Source organism: Leopardus geoffroyi, chromosome E1, assembly GCF_018350155.1.
Source record: "Leopardus geoffroyi isolate Oge1 chromosome E1, O.geoffroyi_Oge1_pat1.0, whole genome shotgun sequence".
Classification (NCBI taxonomy): domain Eukaryota; kingdom Metazoa; phylum Chordata; class Mammalia; order Carnivora; family Felidae; genus Leopardus; species Leopardus geoffroyi.
The window spans coordinates 11950910-11970385 of NC_059330.1; the positions used below are offsets into that span (position 1 = coordinate 11950910).

Here is a 19476-nt window from a genome sequence, read left to right on the forward strand (position 1 = left end):
GGTGCAGAGGCGCCCTCGGCCGACCCGCACGCCCCCCCTGCGGGGGTGGGCGGATGGTCCGGCCCGGCCGAGTCACGCGCCTCGGGCTGGGCGCCGCGGCTGCAGCGGCCGCTGGTGAGTGAGGCGGCCGGGGTTCCAACCGAGGGTTTCCCTGCCGGCCGGGAGGCGCGGGGACTGGCGGGTGTCCCGGCGGGCCGACGAGCTCGAGCAGGGGCGCAGGGCGGGTCGTGTGAGGAAGAAGCCGTCAGGTGCGCCGCGGCCCGGGCGCCGGAGCTGGGCTCGGAGCTCTCTCCGCCCCCTGGAATTCAGCCTCGCCGCGGCCCCCGGGGCGACCCGGGCCCCGACTGCCCTTGCGGGAGCGAGCCCCGGGCTTGTCCAGGCAGTTCGAAGAGGGGCTGTCGGGGCTGCTTCGTGGAACTTGAAGGGAGCCTGGCTTCCGGGAGGAGGGTAGTGGCGGCGGGAGGGAGTCCCTGGGGGCGGGGAAGGGGAATGGGCCCGCGCCCGTGGGCCTTGGAGAAGCCTGACCGCCTTCGGGTTAGCTGCGGGGACCCAGCCGGGCTCTGAGTTGCTGTGCGGTGTTAGTGATCGGAGTGGCCGGGGGCCAGAGTGGAAGGGGTTGCAGAGAACCTGAGATGTGGATGGAGGCGGGGCGGGGTGGGGTGCGGGGCAAATCCACGAACCGTAAAGGGATGGGGAACGTGACATGGGTGCAGACCCCATCAGCGTCGTCGGTTTATTCTCCAACGTTAGAGATGCTGCCGGGAGACTGCACTCTTGGCATCCCTCCCACCCGGGTTTTGCCTTCCTTCTGGTTTAGGGAAGAGGGTGTGTCAAAATTCATTTTTCCTCAGGCTGGCGTTCTGAGGCGGGCACTCTGATGAGCCGATAGGCCTAGAAGGATGGTAGAAGAGCACATTTCCCTCCAGTTTGGTGGGTATTGTTAGATGCGCCCTTATCACCTGGGAAAAATGTTTCCCCAAGAATTGGCTCATTGTGGGTTGAGGTCCCAGCTATTGGAGGCAGAGGGCAAGGGTTTGCTGAAAGGAGGTACTGGTTCTCCAGCCCGTGGTGTCCCGCCAGAGTGGCCCCAGGGGCTCCGTGTCACAGCAGAGAAAGTGCTGGAGGCATTGGGTTACCAACATTGTTAGGAAGAGATTGGGAAATAGCGGCAGGTGACTGTGTGTGCCCTACTGGTGTCACATATCAGGACACTTTGTAAACCAAAAACCAGGTGAAGGCAGTGGGAATAGGAAAGCCACCATGGTGTGACTGCGCTGGAGCTGGAAGTAATCCCCTGTGGAACTTTTCACTTTGCACCTGCCGAGATCCAGCTGCTGACCTAGTGAGACTCCCCTGTGGGAGACTAGGTGGAGAAGCCGCAGGGGATTCTGATGGTCATTACTGGCTAAGAGCTACTATGATACTGGATTTCTTTGCAAAGCCCTCTGTGATCCTCTGTGGTCCTAGGAGAAGACCACAGAAAGCGGGGATGAAATAGGCCCAGGGCCAGCCTCAGCCACTGGGGGAGGGGGGCCATGGGAAGGGCCCTGCCTCCTCCAGTTGTTTGGATTCTTTCTTGGAATATAAAGTCGAAGAGATTTGGCCAGGGTGGGGTGTGAGCGTGTGTGGAGATTTCTGCCTCCTTGGATTCCGGAAGGCCCGCTGGAAGCGAAGAACTGTTAGGCATACTCAAGCCAGTTTGTTTTCTTCAGTAAACATCTGATGAGATTGGAATTGGAGAATGAATAGAGAACTGATCTCCTGCTACTCAGAATTCTGATGCCGCGTGCAGTGGCTAACCTGAGAGGTGGGGGTTCCTCTGTTTCTCAGCTTTAGGGTGGTGCCAGATGAGGATAAATAAGATATTGGACATCACCTGGCAGGTAAGAGCTGGAGACAGGCTTTTTCTGTGTGACTTCAGAGCCAAGTGGTACCTCCCTGTCTTCCACTGGCTGCCTGGCACCATGGTACTCCTGATCGGAAGAGTCAGAAGTCTTGTCCTCTTGTCCGACAGGACTGCTTTTCTTTAAAAAAACAAAACAAGGGGGTGCCTGGGTGGCTCTGTCTGTTAAGCGCCTGATTTCAGCTCAGGTCTTGATCTCACGGTTCGTGAGTTCGAGCCCCGCATCGGGCTCTGCTGAGAGCTCAGAGCCTGGAGCCTGTTTCAGTTTCTGTGTCTCCCTCTCTCTCGGCCCCCCCCACCCCCCGCTGCCCCACTTGACTCTATCTCTTTCTTAAAAATAAATAAACATTAAAAAATAAAAACAAAATAAAAACCAAAGCAAAAACCAAAAAACTATTAGTGAGAGTAACCCAGGCTGACCATGGGTGCTGGGAAGTAGCTTAGCAACATCATCTCTGATCTTTCCATTCGAGGAGGAGAGAAACTTGTAGGTCTAAGGTCTGAAGGGTTGAATTGGCATGGTGTGGGTGCTGCCAAGGCAGTCCCCTTGTAACCAAGGATAGGAAGGATGAGGACCTTATATTTTTAAATATTTTGTATTTTTAAAAAGACGTATTTCTATCTAAAGAAATCCTTTACGAAATATTCCTGTAGAGGTGTAAAAGTTCAGCTCACATTTTGGCTGCAAAGCCAGCTTGCTGTCCGCTGCTGCTCAAAAGGCAAGAGGCCCGCGAAGCCATTCAGAGCCCTGGGCAGCCCCATGTCTTCTTCTGTGATGTTCTGATTTTAAGTCGGCGGTAACTGTTTGCTTTTTATGTATCACTAAGTCAATTGCTCTTAGAATTCACTCTAGTTGTTTTTTTTTTTTTTTTTCTTCACTAGAAAACGTCAGGTCTTAGAGCTGAAGTATGGCCGCCCTGCCTGACTCATCTGGAAATGGCCTTGCACGCTGTTGCGTAGGCGGGACGGTGGACGTGTGACTTTGCTGAGTATAAAGGTTCGTGTGGATGCTCTACACGTCGGGTGAAGCTTAGCCAAGTGCTGCTTTCATGCGAATGTTTTGCTGGAAGGAACCTTATTTCTCTTCCCTTTTATGTCTCTCAAGGAAGATGTGGCCTCTTTTTCCAGGGTTAATGCCTCTGACTTTGGGTCTTAGTACTAATTTTCTGAGGTTCTTACTCCATCAGTGGTCACCTCACCACCCCTTTCACAATGGATTCTTAAACCATCATTTTCCTTAATCTCACCAGAATGAGCCTGGTGGAACCCCTATTTAAATCTGGCTTACTTGGGTCTCGTGCCACTAGGCTCTCAGACTGCTGTTCCCATGGTTGTGCTCTTGAACCTCTCCTGCCCATAGAGATCCTCAATGAGTTCTCCACTTCCTGTGGCAGCAACTGCCCCCTTGTTACGGGCAGCTCCCAAATCCCCTGTCCAGTATTTTAATGTGGCGCCTACTGTGCGTGTCAGGAACTATTGTAGATACAACCTCAGGCTGACTCCTGTCGCCACTTAGGGAACGTTTGTACAGGGGAAGCGCAGTGCAGAGGAGGGGAGAGTGAGGCGGTGGGAGTGAGCGAGTGTTCTGGGGTGCTGGTTCGGGAGGCCTCTCAGCAGGAACGTGCCAGGCAGAACGAAATGGTGAGGATGGGGAGTCGGGTAGAGGTCTGTGGAGTGGCTCGGGGCTCCCTGATAGCACGGTCTGGAATCTCCACGCAGCTCTCAGGGTTTTCCAGCTACATGTCCTGCTGTCTCTCTAACCCTGTCTCCTCTCCCACTGCCCACTTCCCTCCGGGAGGTGCCCCAGCTCTCCCTACGTGCCAGGCACGTAATCCCCGTCTGACCCCCATGCCTGACTCACATCAGCCCAGCTGATCTCTCCAGTTTCTGTTTTGTGTTGGCCTCTGCCATTCCCGCTGTAACATTCGAGCTCCAGCCCCTCCCTCAGGGACAGGGGCAGGGCAGGGGCAGTAGTAGTCGTGGCAGCTGAGAGATCGTCTGCGAGATGCCAGCTGGGTGGCAGAGTAAGCGAGCTGGCTGGAGAAGGGAGGCTGCTGGGAGGACGTAGTGACGGACACACCACGTGGGGTTTTGAGGACCCTGTCACCCAGGACTTGCTCACCGCCCCCCATGCATGTTCGTACTGGGTCTGCCACTTTGTCTCCCTGGGTTCAGCTTCCTGGGCAGGTGCCTCTGACTGGCCAAGCCTTGGTCATGCCCATGCGGGGGGATGAGGACAGAGGATGTCTCGCCTTCGGCTCCGTGATGGGGGAGGGGGTCCCCAAAGAGAAGAGGGTTTAGATCCTGGCCACCGGCCACTATGCTCCTTTACCATATTTTTCATCAGAACCTATCAAAGGCTCTCCAATCTGTAGATAATTCCGGTCTTTACTAAGGCCTAGAAGGCTTCCTAAAATCTACCTCCTCCTCATATTCTGCCTTCATCACCCATCTCTGTAGACAGACCCCTAGTCCTGCCCCCTCCGCCTCCACGGCTCCCTTCAGCTCTCACTCAGCGAGCCCTTGTGTCCAAAACCGCATCCCACCTCTCCAGCACTTCTCTGCCCTGGCCTTGCCATACTGTCCTTCCCAAGGCTGGCACCGTAGGAGAGCAAGCAGTCTGTCACGTGTCCCTTCCCTCCTAAGGGTAAGCTCCGTGAGGGCGGTGGCCTATCACCCAGCACAACTGCTATTGATTGAATACATTGAAAAAGTGTCTCCTCCAAACCCCACTGTTACTTATTTGTGTCACGTTTGCCCTATTGTCACTCACACATGTGTTCTCTTCCGTGCTGTCTACCCTGTAGCCCTGTCACAGCTGTAACTGAAGGGTTTTCTGTGTGATCCTTGAATTATATCCTCCTTCCTCTGTTGTGACTCCTGGTCAGCACGGACCGAAGACGTGGTTTTTCCCGTACACCTGACACAGTGCTGGGTGGGTGACCCGCCTTTGCTGGTCAGGAAGCCTGTCGGTGGTGTCTTCCCAGTGCCTGTGCTCCAGAGGAGTTGGCAGGTTCTGTAGCGTGAACACAGGCTGGGCGCTGATGTTGTTTCCTCTCTTCCCTACCCCCCATACACACAGGCCCCCTTCTGTCTCCAGGACACCATGAACGCCATCGTCGCTCTCTGTCACTTCTGTGAGCTCCACGGCCCCCGCACTCTCTTTTGCACCGAAGTTCTGCACGCCCCACTTCCTCAGGGGGCTGGGAATGGGGACAGCCCTGGGCAGGGCGAACAGGCCGAGGAGGAGGAAGGTGGCATTCAGATGAGTAGTCGGATCCGCGCTCACAGCCCGGCGGAAGGGGCCAGCGCAGAGTCCAGCAGCCCGGGGCCCAAAAAGTCAGACATGTGCGAGGCAAGTGTCTCTCAGGGTGTTGGAGACGTTTACTTCCCAACAGGGACTCAGGCTGTGTATTTGACCTCCTGGAGAGTGGGCAGGACACCCTGTGGGACTAAGAGCAGTGGACGTGACCTCACGGGAAGGTGTGAGCACGGACCGTTCTTTGTGGGCCCTGTGGAATATGCTTGCTTCTTCTCATGTCCTTTTAGTTCTTTCCCTTCACCCCAGCGTTCGCTTTTTCAGCCCTCCCCTCTGCAGCTCATGTCTGCATGCCAGCCCGTCGTAGGCTCCGCTTCCTTCAGTCCAGTATTCTCGGGAAGTTTTCTCGTGGGGTCCTGGCTGTTACTTCTGGTGTCATTTTGTGAGCTCTGGGGGATGAGGTTTAAGTTCCCTCAACAGGCTGCTGCTTTGAGTGACAGCTCTAGGTCGGGACCTGAAATCAGAGGCAGTGTTAGACCTGTCACTGCAGTGTGAACAGGAATCCAACTGCATGAGCTTGGTTCCACTGCGAAGCAGGTATCATGCCCAGGATTGCTGTGTTTATTGCTGGAAACACCCGTGAGGAAGCAGAAGGTGGGGAGAGCCTCGCTGCTGTGAACAAGTGTGACAGCTGTGAAGGAGAAGGAAGGAAAGAGGAGGGCTGGGCAGAGTCCTTGAGCTGGAATTGCCATGTCCTGCATCTCACGGGAGGGGCTTGCCTCCATACCCTCTTGTGCAGTCTCAGGGTGGGGAGAGCCTCCGGGATGCGTGATCTCGGCACCAAGGTGGTGGTGGCTCCGGAGGGGCAGCAGCTGGGGCCACCAGTCAATCTGCTCCACAGCACACGATCTGAGCTTGTGTTCTCAGGCTGCTGCAGCAGCTTGGAAGTCTGGCAACCTCCTGAGGCCCTCAGTAAGTGGCTATGTCAGGACCAAGGACAGAGGCTGGCACATAGTATGTGAGCCACTTTGCAGCCCCGAGCCTCAGCTTTGCCTTCTGTAAAATGGGGATTCTCACCGTAATTATCTCATAGGGTTGCGCTTTGGACTATATGAGGTAATGTATGCAGAGCTCTTCATAATACCTGCTACGTAAGTGCTCAGATTAGACCTCTTATTCACACTCTTGATGATCTTTGTGATCTCTCTGTCCTGGTTTTCCTGTTCAGGAAACATTTGAGATCTTCAGATAAATACTCTAGAAGCCAGTTATTTTTATATGAAAATCGATGGAGTCTTTTGTTCCCATGTGCACAAGAAAGTTTGTTACCTGCTTCCTAATTGGTTCTCTTTTCCTTCTGGGGGGGCAGGGCTGCCGGTCACTTGCTGCAGGCCATCCTGGGTATATCAGCCATGATAAAGAGACCTCGATTAAATATGTCAGTCACCAGCACCCCAACCACCCCCAGCTCTTCAGCATTGTTCGCCAGGCCTGTGTGCGGAGCTTGAGCTGTGAGGTGAGCACCATGACCCCAGGGGGCACTCTGGGGATATCACACACATCCAAGGTGTCCCAAACAAGTTCAGTACTGGTTACAGTGAGGAAGACAGAGTCCTGCCCTGAAGAGGACGTGGATCAGTGAGTAGGAGCACGGAGCAGCCCCAGGTCTCTAGGACGCCAGAATAGGTTGGGTTGGACTCCAGTTTTCTAAATGGTTGCTAGCTTATAATTTCAAGCACCAGACTTCTGTTATCTGTTCATTCTTGGTGAATATATTTCTAAGATATTAAGTATTTCTAGGATATTTCATTTACCATATCAGATATCACTTTTTTATTGTCTCTGTCATCATTACAAGCCTTAGTGGTCACCGTGTGCTCTTAGAACCTGCTGAAGGGTAAATCAGTTTGTTCCTTAACTATACCCCACTGCTGTTTTGATTTCAAGTCTTAGCTCAAGTCTTTTGATTTCAAGTTCTTAGTCTGTGTTTGTATCTGTCACGAATTCATAATCCCAGTTGTAGAATTTCCCTTTTCCATACTGACTTGAGCCTCTCTGTTTTCACTTACGGTTGCTGTGTGCCTACCTTCAGCTCGTTCCCTCTTTTTGATTTCTTGTTGGCTAGTCTGCTAGAAGCAGATGATTGTGCCAGATAGAATTGTGTATAAAGTAAGAGTGAGTATGTCATGAGGGAGACCTAACTTTTCTCCTATAAACGAAGTATGCAGATTTCCTTGAATGGACCCTACGGTGACTATTTTGACCTTCTCCAGTATATTCCAGATGAGTGACAATGGCAAATTTGAGTCTGGAGTATTTACAGTATTTGAATAGGAGTTATTTATGGCTCAAGGTAGAAAAAAGTCACGAACCTACTTGCCCTTGCAGTCCATGGTAACGAACGTGATCTTTAGACAGTTTGATCCCAGGAGCAGATGAAAGCAGTTTTCCTGTCTTGGCCCCCACCTTTCCCACTCTTCCTATGACAGATGCTAGTTAATTAGGCCAGAGAGATAAGTCTGAGGAGGAGGGTTTGACTTTGTGTCACTAAAGCCAGCACAGGACTGTGTCCTGGAATGACTGCTGATTTTCACAGGTCTGCCCTGGCCGTGAAGGCCCCATCTTCTTTGGAGATGAGCAGCATGGTTTCGTGTTCAGCCACACTTTCTTCATCAAAGACAGCCTGGCCCGGGGCTTCCAGCGCTGGTACAGCATCATCGCCATCATGATGGACCGGATTTACCTCATCAACTCCTGGCCCTTCCTGCTTGGAAAGATCCGAGGGATCATTGACGAACTTCAGGGCAAAGCACTCAAGGTGACCCCACAGAAAGAGTGGGTGGCAGTGGGGGAGGAACTTCACGCCGACAGGGGGGTCAGAGCACGGGTGGATTTATGACCTCTAGGTCTTGGTGGCTGTTGCTCTGTCTGAATCTTCTGCCTTCAGACTCAGGGCTGGTGATGAGCCTCACCGTCAGTCCTGCTTGCTTTACGGGGCTTTCTGGAGTCCGCTGTTGTCCCAGTTCTCCTCCAGCTCTGGCTTCTTTACTGCAGTCGAATGCCCTGGTGTCTCCCTGGTGCCTGTGCTTCCTCTGACCTTCATTTCCGAAGCCTGTCCATTAATCGTGTTGTAGACCCACCACCAGCATAGGCCTCTAGCTGTGGCATCACGTCTCTCAGGATAGGCTGGGTCATGCTGTGGTAACAGACAGCCCCTGGACCTCGGTGGCTCAAAGCCACAGTTTGGTTTTTGTTCATGTTCTGTGTCCATGGCAGGGAAGTGGGGGGATCTGCTTACTGCAGTCAGCCCAGCAGGCGGAGCCACAGCCAAAGGGGAATGTTGCTCGTTTCTCTGCTGGAGGGGTAGACGGTGCTGGAGGGCCTTGTCTCTCTCTCCGTCATTGCCAGAACTAGGCACGTGTCCCCCCCACACCGGGTCCCTCCGTGGAAACCTCCGTGGGCCTGGGACTGGAAATACTTGCAGAGCAACACTGATGACCACCCCCACACGTGCCACCCGAGTACTGTCAAGTGCCTAATGAGCAGGTTGTGGGAGAGGGACAGGAGGGCACTTACCCCATTCCTCTTCCTCGGGTGGCTTCTAATCAAGATGCGAAGCAAAACCATTCTGTTTGGAATTGTGAGGCTGGCGGCACTTTCTGTGCCCTTCAGAGGGGGACTGAGTTTTCAGGAGCAGGATCCAGGATGTTGGCTGTGAATAAGCTGGCTCTGGGTTTCTTGGCTGGTTTGGTTTGGTTAAAAGGCTACCTCTTCCCAGGGCGTGTGGGTGGCTCATTCAGATCAGCGTCCGACTTTGGCTCAGGTCATGATCTCACAGTCTGTGAGTTCGAGCCCTGTGTCGGGCTCTGTGCTGACAGCTCGGGGCCTGGAGCCTGCTTCAGATTTTGTGTCTCCCTCTGTCTTTGCCTCTCCCCCACTCACATTCTATCTCTCTCTCAAAAGTAAACATTAAAAAAAAAAAAAAAAAAAAGACTAACCCTTCCCTTTGCATTTCAGGTATTTGAAGCAGAGCAGTTCGGATGCCCACAGCGTGCCCAGAGGATGAACACGGCCTTTACGCCATTCCTGCACCAAAGGAATGGTAATGCCGCTCGTTCGCTGACCTCCTTGACAAGCGATGACAACTTGTGGGCGTGCCTGCACACCTCCTTTGCTTGGTAAGGAGATCTTCAGGTCTTTTAGCACCGGTTAGAATGGGTACAGTCACGGTATAGTGGTTGGGTTATGCATGAATCTGGGGAGAAGGGTTGTTGGATGAGTTCCCCTCAGTGCCTCTCTGCTGTGTGCTTGTTGGCAGGCACTGACCTGGGCTACAGTCCTCCTTTCCCTCCAGGTGTCTCCCCCTGAGCGTGTGGCAGATTTACTTAGGTGGCACTCACTTCCCTGTGGTCTGTTGGTTTATTATTTAAAAAAAAAATTTTTTTTCAGTGTTTATTTTTGAGAGACAAAGAGTGAGCGGGGGAGGGGCAGAGAGGGAGACACAGAATCTGATGCAGGCTCCAGGCTCCAAGCTGTCAGCACAAAGCCCAACATGGGACTCAAACCCACGAACCGTGGGATCATGACCTGAGCTGAAGTCGGATGCTTAATCGACTGAGCCCAGGCGCCCCTATTTACTTAGTTTTTTAATTAATGTTTAAGAGAGAGAGAGACAGAGAGCATGAGCAGGGGAGGGGCAGAGACAGAGAATGTCAAGCAGACTCCACACTATCAGTGCAGAGCCCTGCTCGGGGCTCAAACTCATGAACCTCGAGATCATGACCTGAGCCGAAACCAAGAGTTGGATGCTTAACTGGCTGAACCACCCAGACGCCCCTCCCCATGATATGTTTAAAATGATGCTCCCATACCAAGAGCAGTGATCACCTCCCTTTTTTGTCTACAACAATAAACGTTTCTCTCACACAGCTCTGTGGGTCAGGAATTCGGGAGTGGCTTAGCTGAGTGGTTCTGGCTCAGGTTCTTAGGAGTTTATCGGTTGGGTCTGCAGTCATCTGGCAAGCTGGTGGTGCTGTGGGCGTGGTCACGTCAAGCACCTGTTGTTTGTGAGGAGTGTGCCATTCGCTAACACCTGCCAAGTCAGGAGGAAAGGATTGCCTTTGAAAACCACCATAGTCTGGCCTCTGGCCTCAGATCGCTTCTGTTCCTTCCATTGTAAGATGTTCTCACGAAAACTCCCAAACTCTCGTTCTTGTGCAGCAGCGGCCCCAGGTGTGGGGGCTCGTCGTCGAAATCAGGCCCAGGTACAGATGAGGCACCTAGAACGAAGGTCTTTGAGGGTGGCCCCTGACGACCTGTGACGTCAAGAGAAAGTATCTGTCTCCCCCACCCAATGTACAGTCATTTAGGGAGGTTTTCAGACAGACCCAAAATAGAAATAGTCTAATGAACTGCACACCCTCATCATCTAGCTGTAGTAGTTACAACATTTTACTGCTTTTTCTGTCTCCTCACTTTTTTCTGGAGTGTTTTCTTTTTGTTTTTTATTTTTTTTATTTTTTTTCTTTTAATGTTTATTTATTTTTGAGACAGGGAGAGACAGCATGAATGGGGGAGGGTCAGAGAGAGAGGGAGACACAGAATCTGAAACAGGCTCCAGGCTCTGAGCTGTCAGCACAGAGCCTGACGGGGCTCAAACTCACGGACCGCGAGATCATGACCTGAGCCGAAGTCGGACGCTTAACTGATTGAGCCACCCAGGCGCCCCCGGATTTTTTTCTTAAAGCACGTTTTAGTTGTATCATTTCAAACATAGAGCCATTATCCAGCAAAACTGACAAATTCCATCGTATCATCCAGCCCAATCCATGTTAAGTTTTCCTGTTTTGCCTCAGAACTGACCGTTGAAGTGGGGTCGGGTCACCCCTCCACTTGCACATTGTTCTCTGTGCCTCCGCCACCGACTCTCCCGTGCCTTTTGTTGGAGGACCTGGGTCACTTGTCCTGCAGAATTCTTGTTTTGGATTTAGCTCAATGCAACTGCAATGTGATCTTTTATCCCATATTCTCTGTAAACTAGTAGCCAGATCAAAAGGCTTGCCTGGCTTCAGGTTACGTTTTTCTTCTGGCAAGAACCCTTCACAGATGGTGCTTTGTTCTCCAGGCTCCTGAAAGCGTGCGGCAGCCGGCTGACTGAGAAGCTCCTGGAGGGCGCCCCCACGGAGGATACCTTGGTCCAGATGGAGAAGCTTGCGGGTGAGCTGGGAGAGCCCGTGCTGGAGGCCTTGCCTGTGGTGGCTGGCGGGGGCCACGTCACAGCCTCCAGGCCCTCCTCCGTCCTCATGAAGGGGACCCAAGGATGGGAAACCGGGGGGAGTATCTGCAAGGGCTTGCCCTTTATTCTTGGGTGTTTTTATCGTGATCTCCTGTCTCCTTTTTGACAGTCCTATGAAAGAATCTGCTGCTCTGGGCAGGTTGGGAAAATCTGCTAGTTGGGGTTGTTTGAGGGTGGAGAGGACAGATCGATTAAAGGTTTTCTTGTCCCTGTTTTACAATATCCAGGTGCATGGTCTCTCTAGACAGTCTCTCATTCTTTGTTCTTTAATGACAAAATGTTATGCTTCAGCTGGACCCAAGGTTTCTGTCAAGGATGGTTCCCAAGCCTTTCCAATGTCTGGGCAGTCCTCCCCAAGTTCGTGACCAGATCTGGGGCTCAGGGTCCTGGAGGTTTTAAGTAACTCCCCAGGTGATTCTGGTGCGCTGTGCACCAGCACAGGAACCTCTGGTCTCAATCCCTGCCGTGCTTTTCCCTCGGAGGTGATTTGATTCTTGGTGATCTAGGTCCACGGCCTCAGCTTCGGGGTTGGGTGAACCAGACTTGGGATGTATGTCGTGTGTGATGTGTTACCAGTAACACTTGACGTGCTTCAGGTTGCGTGTAATGGACCTTAATGAATCGGAGCTGGTTCTTCCTAGTCAGGTGACTTCGCACGCACTTGGATTCCAACATGCTTCTTTCCTGAGTGGGAGAAGGGGGTAGAGTATCAGCAGGAGCAGGGCAAGCTCTGAAAAACAAAGCCGTTGCCGTCCGCCTTCGTGTCCTCGTGGATCAAGTCGGGCCCAGAACCATTTGCTACTCTGATTAGAAATGAGAAATTTCGAGGCTAGTGAAGATGGCAAGGGTAGTCTGTTGGTGAGAGTATTTACACAGAGAGCGAAGCAAGTCCATCCGAGCTTGTAGGAAGGATAGACATGCAGGCACGCGGGGCTCTCTGTCATGTCTTGGACTGTAGTTTAGCTCCGAGCACACACTTGGATTTGGACAGACCTGGGGCCAGATCCTGGCTCTGTTCCTGTCGTGTTCTGTGTGCACAGATCAGGCCTCTTCCCTGCAGGTCTCACTCGGAACACGGAATGAAGATGTCCTCATTTGTGACAGTTGTCACACAGATTAGTGGAAGTAACAACTATTTCTTTATCTGTAAAATGAGAATAGCACTGACCTCAGGACACTTGGAAGGATGAAGAGGAATAGCGTGTGGCCGCCCCCAGCATAACACCTGCCTGGGGAAGTGTTCAGTGAATGAGCTGTCAGCTTGCTCAGCATTGCATTTTTCCATGACCGTGAGCATCTCCTAGTCTTGCAGGTGCCTGCTTCCTAATGCAACGTGAGGCTTTGAGCTAACTAAATAAGTAAGCAGACCAACCCTCCCTGCTCACCCCGGGGCTCTGAGAACAAGATGTATGAAAGCTGGCCCAAACCAGAAATCGGGAGATGCCTTGTGCTAAAGCGGACACGACCCTTTTGCATCCAGGGAATGAAGGGATCCAGGGGCAGCATGTTCATAAATGTCTGTGTTGTCCGCCTTGCAGACTTAGAAGAGGAATCAGAAAGCTGGGACAACTCTGAGGCCGAAGAGGAGGAGAAAGCCCCTGTCGTGCCAGACGGTGCAGAAGGGCGGGAGCTGACCAAATGCCCAGCAGAGTCTTCCTTGCTCTCAGACTGTGGAAACTGGCAGCCCCGAAAGCTGTCTGTCTTTAAGTCCCTTCGGCACATGAGGCAGGTAGGCGGCAGAAAAGCACACCCCCGCTCAGAAGCTCTAGAGAAGAGCCCAGCCCCCTCATCCAGCACGCTTTGTCCTTCTGGCCCGTCGTGTTCGAGAGCTGGCAGGAGTGTCGGTTAGGAGTAACCAAAAAAATCCTTGATGGCTGGCTGAAGACGGCAGTGGCTGTCTGGGGTTTCTTAGCCACAGGATGTGTGCTCCCCTTTTAGTGATGATGTGCGTGTCTGTTTTAAAGAAAGACCTGCGTGGTTGGCTTCTCACGGTTCTCTCATTGTGTCATTCTGGAACCTTTTAAAGGAATTGAACGTCACTATTGATTTGCCTGCAGCCTAGACACTTTGTAAAGTAGAAATGATGGCCCTTTTTACAAAAAATTGGAAAGAACCCAGATGTCCAACCAAAGGAATTGCATCCAAATGATGGGATGTCATTAAACACAAAGAAGAGAGCAAGCGGTGTATTGTGCAGGGTGGTAGGTGTGTTTATATGCGGTAGCAGAGACAGAGTCTCACGCAACACTATTGACCATGGTTATATTTGGTCATACAGGAGGAAGAGGTCACAAGATTGTAAGGACAGTCCCTTTTTATACTTTTCTGTGGCTATTTTTACAGTGAGCGTGAGTTTTATCAAAAGATATTTCTGTTTTGGAAAATGGAGTAAGGACTGATTTAATGGCAGATGCTCTGTGGGGCTGGATGAGGAACAGTCACCCATCAAAACCATGTATTTGGCTAAAATCATCCTTGTCGATTGCTCATGTAGTTTAAAGTTGGAAGGAATCTTAAATTCCATGGGAAGTGGGAGTATTTTTTGAAGCTATAAGAGTCTTCTAAAATCTCTAGTATTTCTAGCCTCCCTTTTTATTTTTTAAAGCCATGCTCATAAGTCATAGGATAACAGACTGAATTCTCCTAAAATGCCAGTATCGGGGAAGTTATAAAAAGTCGGGTGGAGAGAGGGACTGTTCTGGCTAAAGTAGGATAAAGATAGCAGAATAAATAAAACAGTCGTGATCCTTAAGTGAATCCTGGATTGAAAGAATAGCAACTATAGAGGATATTGTTAGAGGTTTGGGGATCCAGATACTGGGTTGGTGGCACATGCATGTGGGGCTTCTGGGTGTGGTGTATACTGGGTTGTGTTGGAGAGCCCTGTCCTTTCTGGGTGCTCAAGTGTCATGCTGCCTGTCCCTTACTTTCAAATGGTTCAGCAAAATAGTGTATATATAGAGAGAAAGTGAATATTGCAATTCTCTGCCTCAAGTGTTTAAAAATAAAATTGGAGAAAAGATCTCAAAGTGTGCAAGGGCTTTGCGGTTAGGCTTTCAGGTGCAAATCCAGAGACTTCCTGCTGCATCTTCCCGGCTGCAGGCTAGTTACCAGCTCTTCTCTCTTGACCCATCTCCCTTCCCTGTACAGAGAGCACACAAATAACTTGAGGTGCATGGAAGAAAATTCACAGAGAAAACCCTGAACTATATCTTTCAGGTCCTGGGTGCCCCGTCTTTTCGCATGTTGGCCTGGCATGTTCTCATGGGGAATCAAGTGATCTGGAAAAGCAGAGACGCAGACCTTGTCCAGTCAGCTTTTGAAGTTCTTCGGGTAAGAGGATTTTTTCTCTTAATTATTTTGTAGCAGGACCGGGTTTGTCTAGTGGGTTTTTTTTTTTTTAAATCCTGACTTCGGGTGTGAATGTTAAGAGGCATTAATGGCTCAGTGTAAAGGTTTGTGCCTGAATCTAAGATATGTGTTGTTTTCTCCACTGTGTAAAATGGCAGCCATCAATGGTCGTTCTTTCCAGTGGAAGGAGTCTGTGCTACCCTGATAGATTGATAACTGACTACCTTATACCCCATCCCTAAGTCCCTCCAAGAAGTCACGGGCATGGTTCACAGCTACCAGAGAAGCAGGTCTGGGTCACCACACGTTCCTGGGCACAGAACATTCCCAATGAGTCAGATGAGATGCAGGTCTACCATGCTGTCTGCGCCCCAGTGGCGCAGAGGGCGCCAAGGCGTAGGTCTGACTCTGATGATATTTAAGTCATCAGAAACCTGGTGCATGCCTCACATCTTGCTAGGCCTTTGAGGGCACAAGATGAATGTGACACAATCTATCAGAAAGCTTAAAATCTTTTTGTGGGATGAGGGAAGAGACAGAAACCGAAGATCGATAGATTAATACTGCAAAGCAAGAGGTAGCATAAGTCCTGTATGACTGATTGCCGGAATAGGAGTCGGGGCCGTGTGGGAGACACCCCAGTGGGGCTGTGTGACCAGGAATGCCTTCTGGGAGGAGAGAGGCTTTGCACTGAGCTGCAGAGGGCGCTTGGGGTGTGGGTGATGGAGACAGGCAGTGGCGGGGGACATTCCAGCTGGTGTCAGCCTGAGTCACTGGGTCCTCTCTAGACTATGCTGCCGGTGGGCTGCGTCCGCATCATCCCTTACAGCGACCAGTATGAGGAGGCCTACCGGTGCAACTTCCTGGGGCTCAGCCCCCACGTGCAGATCCCCTCCCACGTGCTGTCCTCAGGTGCGTACCTTTCCCGTCTGACCCGAGTCCCTGCGCCTTAGGGCACACGAGCAGAAGTGGGTCTCCGCCGTGGATGTGAGGATGCTGCTGGCTCGAAGCAGGAGGAGCAGCTTTCCCGGCGGCTCTGGGTGTCGATTTTCTGTCCGTGAAGCGGGTGAGGGTTGGACAAGGCGGCCTCAGAGTGAGGGTGGCTTGTCTGGATGTGTTCTCGGTGGAGGGCAGGATACAGTCCTGGGGGTGGGCACAACACAGATGGCTGCCAGGCTCAACCATGCCATTGTGCTCAGTTGGTGATGCCAACAGGATTCCAGAGACAACGACTCTTTTATGTGCCTTAAATCCATCCTTGATGTTCTTGAGTACAGTGGGGCTTGCTCAGCCCGGCTCCTCCCTCAGTGCTGGCAGGTTCCCTCCTCCGGGCAGAGCCAACAATCTAGTCAGCGTCCTCGTCTTTTGGTTTGGGGACTTTAGCAGTCGGCGTGGGTGTAAATCCCAGCCTCCCCAGGCAAGCCAGGGGCTTCTCTGAGCACCCGAGCACACCGATGCAAGGCGGCCAGGAAGTTGACGGGCAGAGCTTCTGGCGCCCAGCAGTCCTGAGCTGCTGCTGCAGTCAGCACCCGGGCTGGGTCCTGAGTCCCTCAGACGGCACCTGTTTTTGGAACACGGGTTCCTGGTGTCAGAGATGGGCTTGAATTTCTTCACCACTACTAACTGTGTGACCTTGAGCCAAACCGCTTTGTTCCCCTGTCATAAAATGGGGCTAACAGCGGGACCCTGCCACAAGGCTGTTTGGCATTAGCTGAACTGAGGTATGTAATCAGTAGTGACTGTAACATAATGCGTTCGCTGAGGCAAGAGTTAACCCTTAACCTGTATTCACAAGTACACCAGAAAAGGCTTTAGATGCCCAAGCGTTAGTCCGGGGAGGTGTTTCCGCTCTGTGATCCGAGATGACTCGGAGTGGCGGCGGGAGGCAGGCTCCCCGAGCGGTGCGTTTTGTGTCGCTGCAGAATTTGCTGTGGTCGTGGAGGCCCACACAGCCCCTCGCTCCAGCCTCCACCCGGTCGGGTGCGAGGATGACCAGTCCCTCAGCAAGTATGAGTTCGTGGTGACCAGTGGAAGTCCCGTAGCCGCGGACCGAGGTGGGCGCTGCTGAGCAGGGCTTCCTTTCGCAGGGGGAGCGGGAAGGAGGGTGAGGCTGCCTCTCACTCCCCATCGCGCTGACGGCCCCGCCCTTGTTCCCAGTTGGCCCCACCATCCTGAACAAGATAGAAGCTGCTTTGAGCAACCAGAATCTGTCTGTGGGTGTGGTGGACCAGTGCCTCGTCTGCCTCAAGGAGGAGTGGATGAAGTGAGCACACGCCCTGTCGGCCCCCAGAGTTGGCTTTCCCCGGGGGCGGGCTGGCAGCCAGCGGCAGTTATATTCTGCTGGCGAGAGCCAGAAGCTGTTTCCAGAAGAAGAAGCCGTGGCCTCCGTGAGAAATGGGGTAGAATAGGAGTTAACAGTGGGTTCAGATAGCATCTTCGCCATTTAGTCTGTTAGCTGGGTGGCCTCAAGCAGGGTCAGCGCTCCTCGTCCCCACGCGGGTCCTCTGTGACATGGGAGTGACACATGCCTCCAAGAGAAGCAGTTATTTTTGCTGCTTAATTAACTTTAAAAATCTGAAAGCCAGATAACAGACGTTCCCTTTCCGTTGAAGCTAACTAGTTATTCCGTTAGTAATTTTTCCTTAGTAATTTTCTGTCAAATTCAATTAGACCTTGTCCTGATTTAATAATATAACGAAGCTTGGGAGCACTGAACTCCTTTAATGAATTTAAAGAAAATGTGCGTTTTCCCCCACCCTGAGGCCCCAGCCATGTGACCCAGGGCGGAAGTGTGGGGCAGGCGAGAGGTCCTGGGGTGTGCAGGCGCCTGCAGGGCTCTGGCTGGTCCTGAAGCCGTCCGGCCTCAGCCCAGAGCCCTGGTGCGATTATGCTGTGGTGTCTGAGTGCTCTGTGTTTGATTTTCTTCAGCAAAGTGAAGGTCCTCTTTAAATTCACCAAGGTGGACAGTCGGCCCAAAGAGGACACGCAGAAGCTCCTCAGTATCCTTGGAGCATCCGAGGAGGACAATGTCAAGCTGCTCAAGTTCTGGATGACGGGTCTGAGCAAAACCTACAAATCGCACCTCATGTCCACCGTCCGCAGCCCCACGGCCTCAGAGCCTCGTAATTGACCCCGCCGTGGGAATCTGAGCCCACGTTCACCTGAAAAGCGGCGATTGCCATCTTCGCCGCTGAGCTCAGAGATGGGTCTCCGAGGGCAGTCACAGACCACTCCTGTTTCCTGGTAAGGAATGGAAACTGTTGGGGCTGAACTTTGCCCTCTCTGTGGGATTTGGGCCTGGTGTAGTTTTCAGTACCATGCCACAAGCCAGGTGGATTGCTCCAGCTCTGAAGGGGGCACAGAGACACTTGGGACACTAGGTCCCCTGTGTGTGTGCACCTCTGTGAGAGATGACCAAAGACAATGTGCATCTCCTGTCTCTCAAGGATTTCGATCTCAGAATTTATAGGGAAAACATGTGAGGCCAGTCCCAACTTGGGTATTTTGGCCACAGTAAAAAACCTCTCTTAAGGTTAATGTTTGAACCTTTCTGTTCTGAAACCCAAGACTTTTCCAGGTTTTATATGTCTTCGTGTATGTTTTGCTACGGTTGTGACTTTTCAGGGTCTGTGCCGATCCTCAGTCATTGTTAGTGATCTGGTTTTGAGCTCTAGGAATGGCTTTTGGGGTGGAATGGATGTTTTCCTCATCTTTGGGCCCTCTGGGGTTCATGTTCTGGAATCATGTAACTTCCAAGGCTTCTGGCCATGCTCTTGGGTGGTTGCTTTGGCATTTCCCTATAGCTTGAGGACAGGCCCTGATCTTTTTTCTTTTACACAAAGATGATACTTTGCTGAAATGTTGGATGGAGCCATTTGTCTTGCCTGACTCACTGGATGTGGAGTTGAGGAACCCACCACAGTTCTCTCCCATATCACTTTGCCCTTTATTGCTTCTTTAAACATTTACATTTGGCAGCAGGTAACAATTTTCAGAATATGGTGATTTAAGAACATTTTCTCATGCCAGTGTGCACCTTTAATAAGGATTCATGGCTTGGAGGGATTTTCCAGCAGTTTTGCTGATTTGTTTATAGTTCTTTGTTTGCTTAATTTATATTTAACATGGAGACTAAGTTTATATGACTAGGTATCTATCGTGCAAGAACATTGAGACACAATAAAGATGTATTTTTTTAAACTGTTGACTACGTGGTTTTGTTGGTTTGATACCTAGAATTTTCTTGGGATCAGTCACAGAAAATACCATGGCTAAAATCAAACCTGTGTTGATAGAACCATTTTGGAACTCTGGAGTCTGTTAAAGACTTGCAAATTCTAGAAGACTTGGACTGGACATTGTGGTCAGTTTTGATCAATTTCAGCTCGTAGCACAGAAGCACTACCATCCCCCAATCCTAGCCACATAGGTGTGCAGGTGTTCCTGGAGCAGCCTGCACACACCATATGGGAGCTATGGTGAGTAAAAAGGACCCTAAACTACAACCTTGGAGAATCTGTGCTCTGATCACTCATTGCTGCTTCAGATCACAGGTGCAAAGAGCCTGGCAGCCATTGTTTGCACCTCCCCTCACTGTTGCAAGCCCCTCCCCCTCTGGCTGCCAGAGGACTTAATGGTCTGATGCCCCTGCCCCCGCTTCAGTTTGTG

At 51.7% G+C, this 19476-nt stretch overlaps 1 protein-coding gene across 5 annotated transcripts; it reads left to right on the forward strand.

Moving 5' to 3' along the window:
• Positions 1-14: 14 nt before the first annotated feature.
• Positions 15-19008, forward strand: FLCN (folliculin). 5 transcript variants are annotated; one of them, XM_045487634.1, is made up of 14 exons: positions 111-248; positions 852-930; positions 2786-2900; positions 4986-5258; positions 6532-6678; positions 7759-7980; positions 9180-9340; positions 11287-11378; positions 12996-13186; positions 14677-14790; positions 15597-15720; positions 16731-16862; positions 16966-17071; positions 17737-19008. In XM_045487634.1, exons 4-14 carry the CDS (start codon positions 5010-5012, stop codon positions 17936-17938), a joined length of 1740 nt encoding a protein of 579 aa, XP_045343590.1. In that variant the 5' UTR covers positions 111-248; positions 852-930; positions 2786-2900; positions 4986-5009; the 3' UTR covers positions 17939-19008. The 5 variants fall into 5 exon arrangements, with proteins under 5 accessions (XP_045343588.1, XP_045343591.1, XP_045343590.1 ...); XM_045487633.1 differs by having other exon boundaries at positions 122-248; positions 5004-5258; XM_045487632.1 differs by lacking the exon at positions 852-930 and having other exon boundaries at positions 15-114.
• Positions 19009-19476: the final 468 nt, after the last annotated feature.

Coding starts and splice junctions, on each gene's coding strand:
- FLCN (XM_045487632.1), top strand. CDS start 5,010: ATGAACGCCATCGTCGCTCTCTGTCACTTCTGTGAGCTCCACGGCCCC. Junction 11,379..12,995: donor CCAGATGGAGAAGCTTGCGG/GTGAGCTGGGAG, acceptor TCCGCCTTGCAG/ACTTAGAAGAGGAATCAGAA. Junction 13,187..14,676: donor CCCTTCGGCACATGAGGCAG/GTAGGCGGCAGA, acceptor TATATCTTTCAG/GTCCTGGGTGCCCCGTCTTT.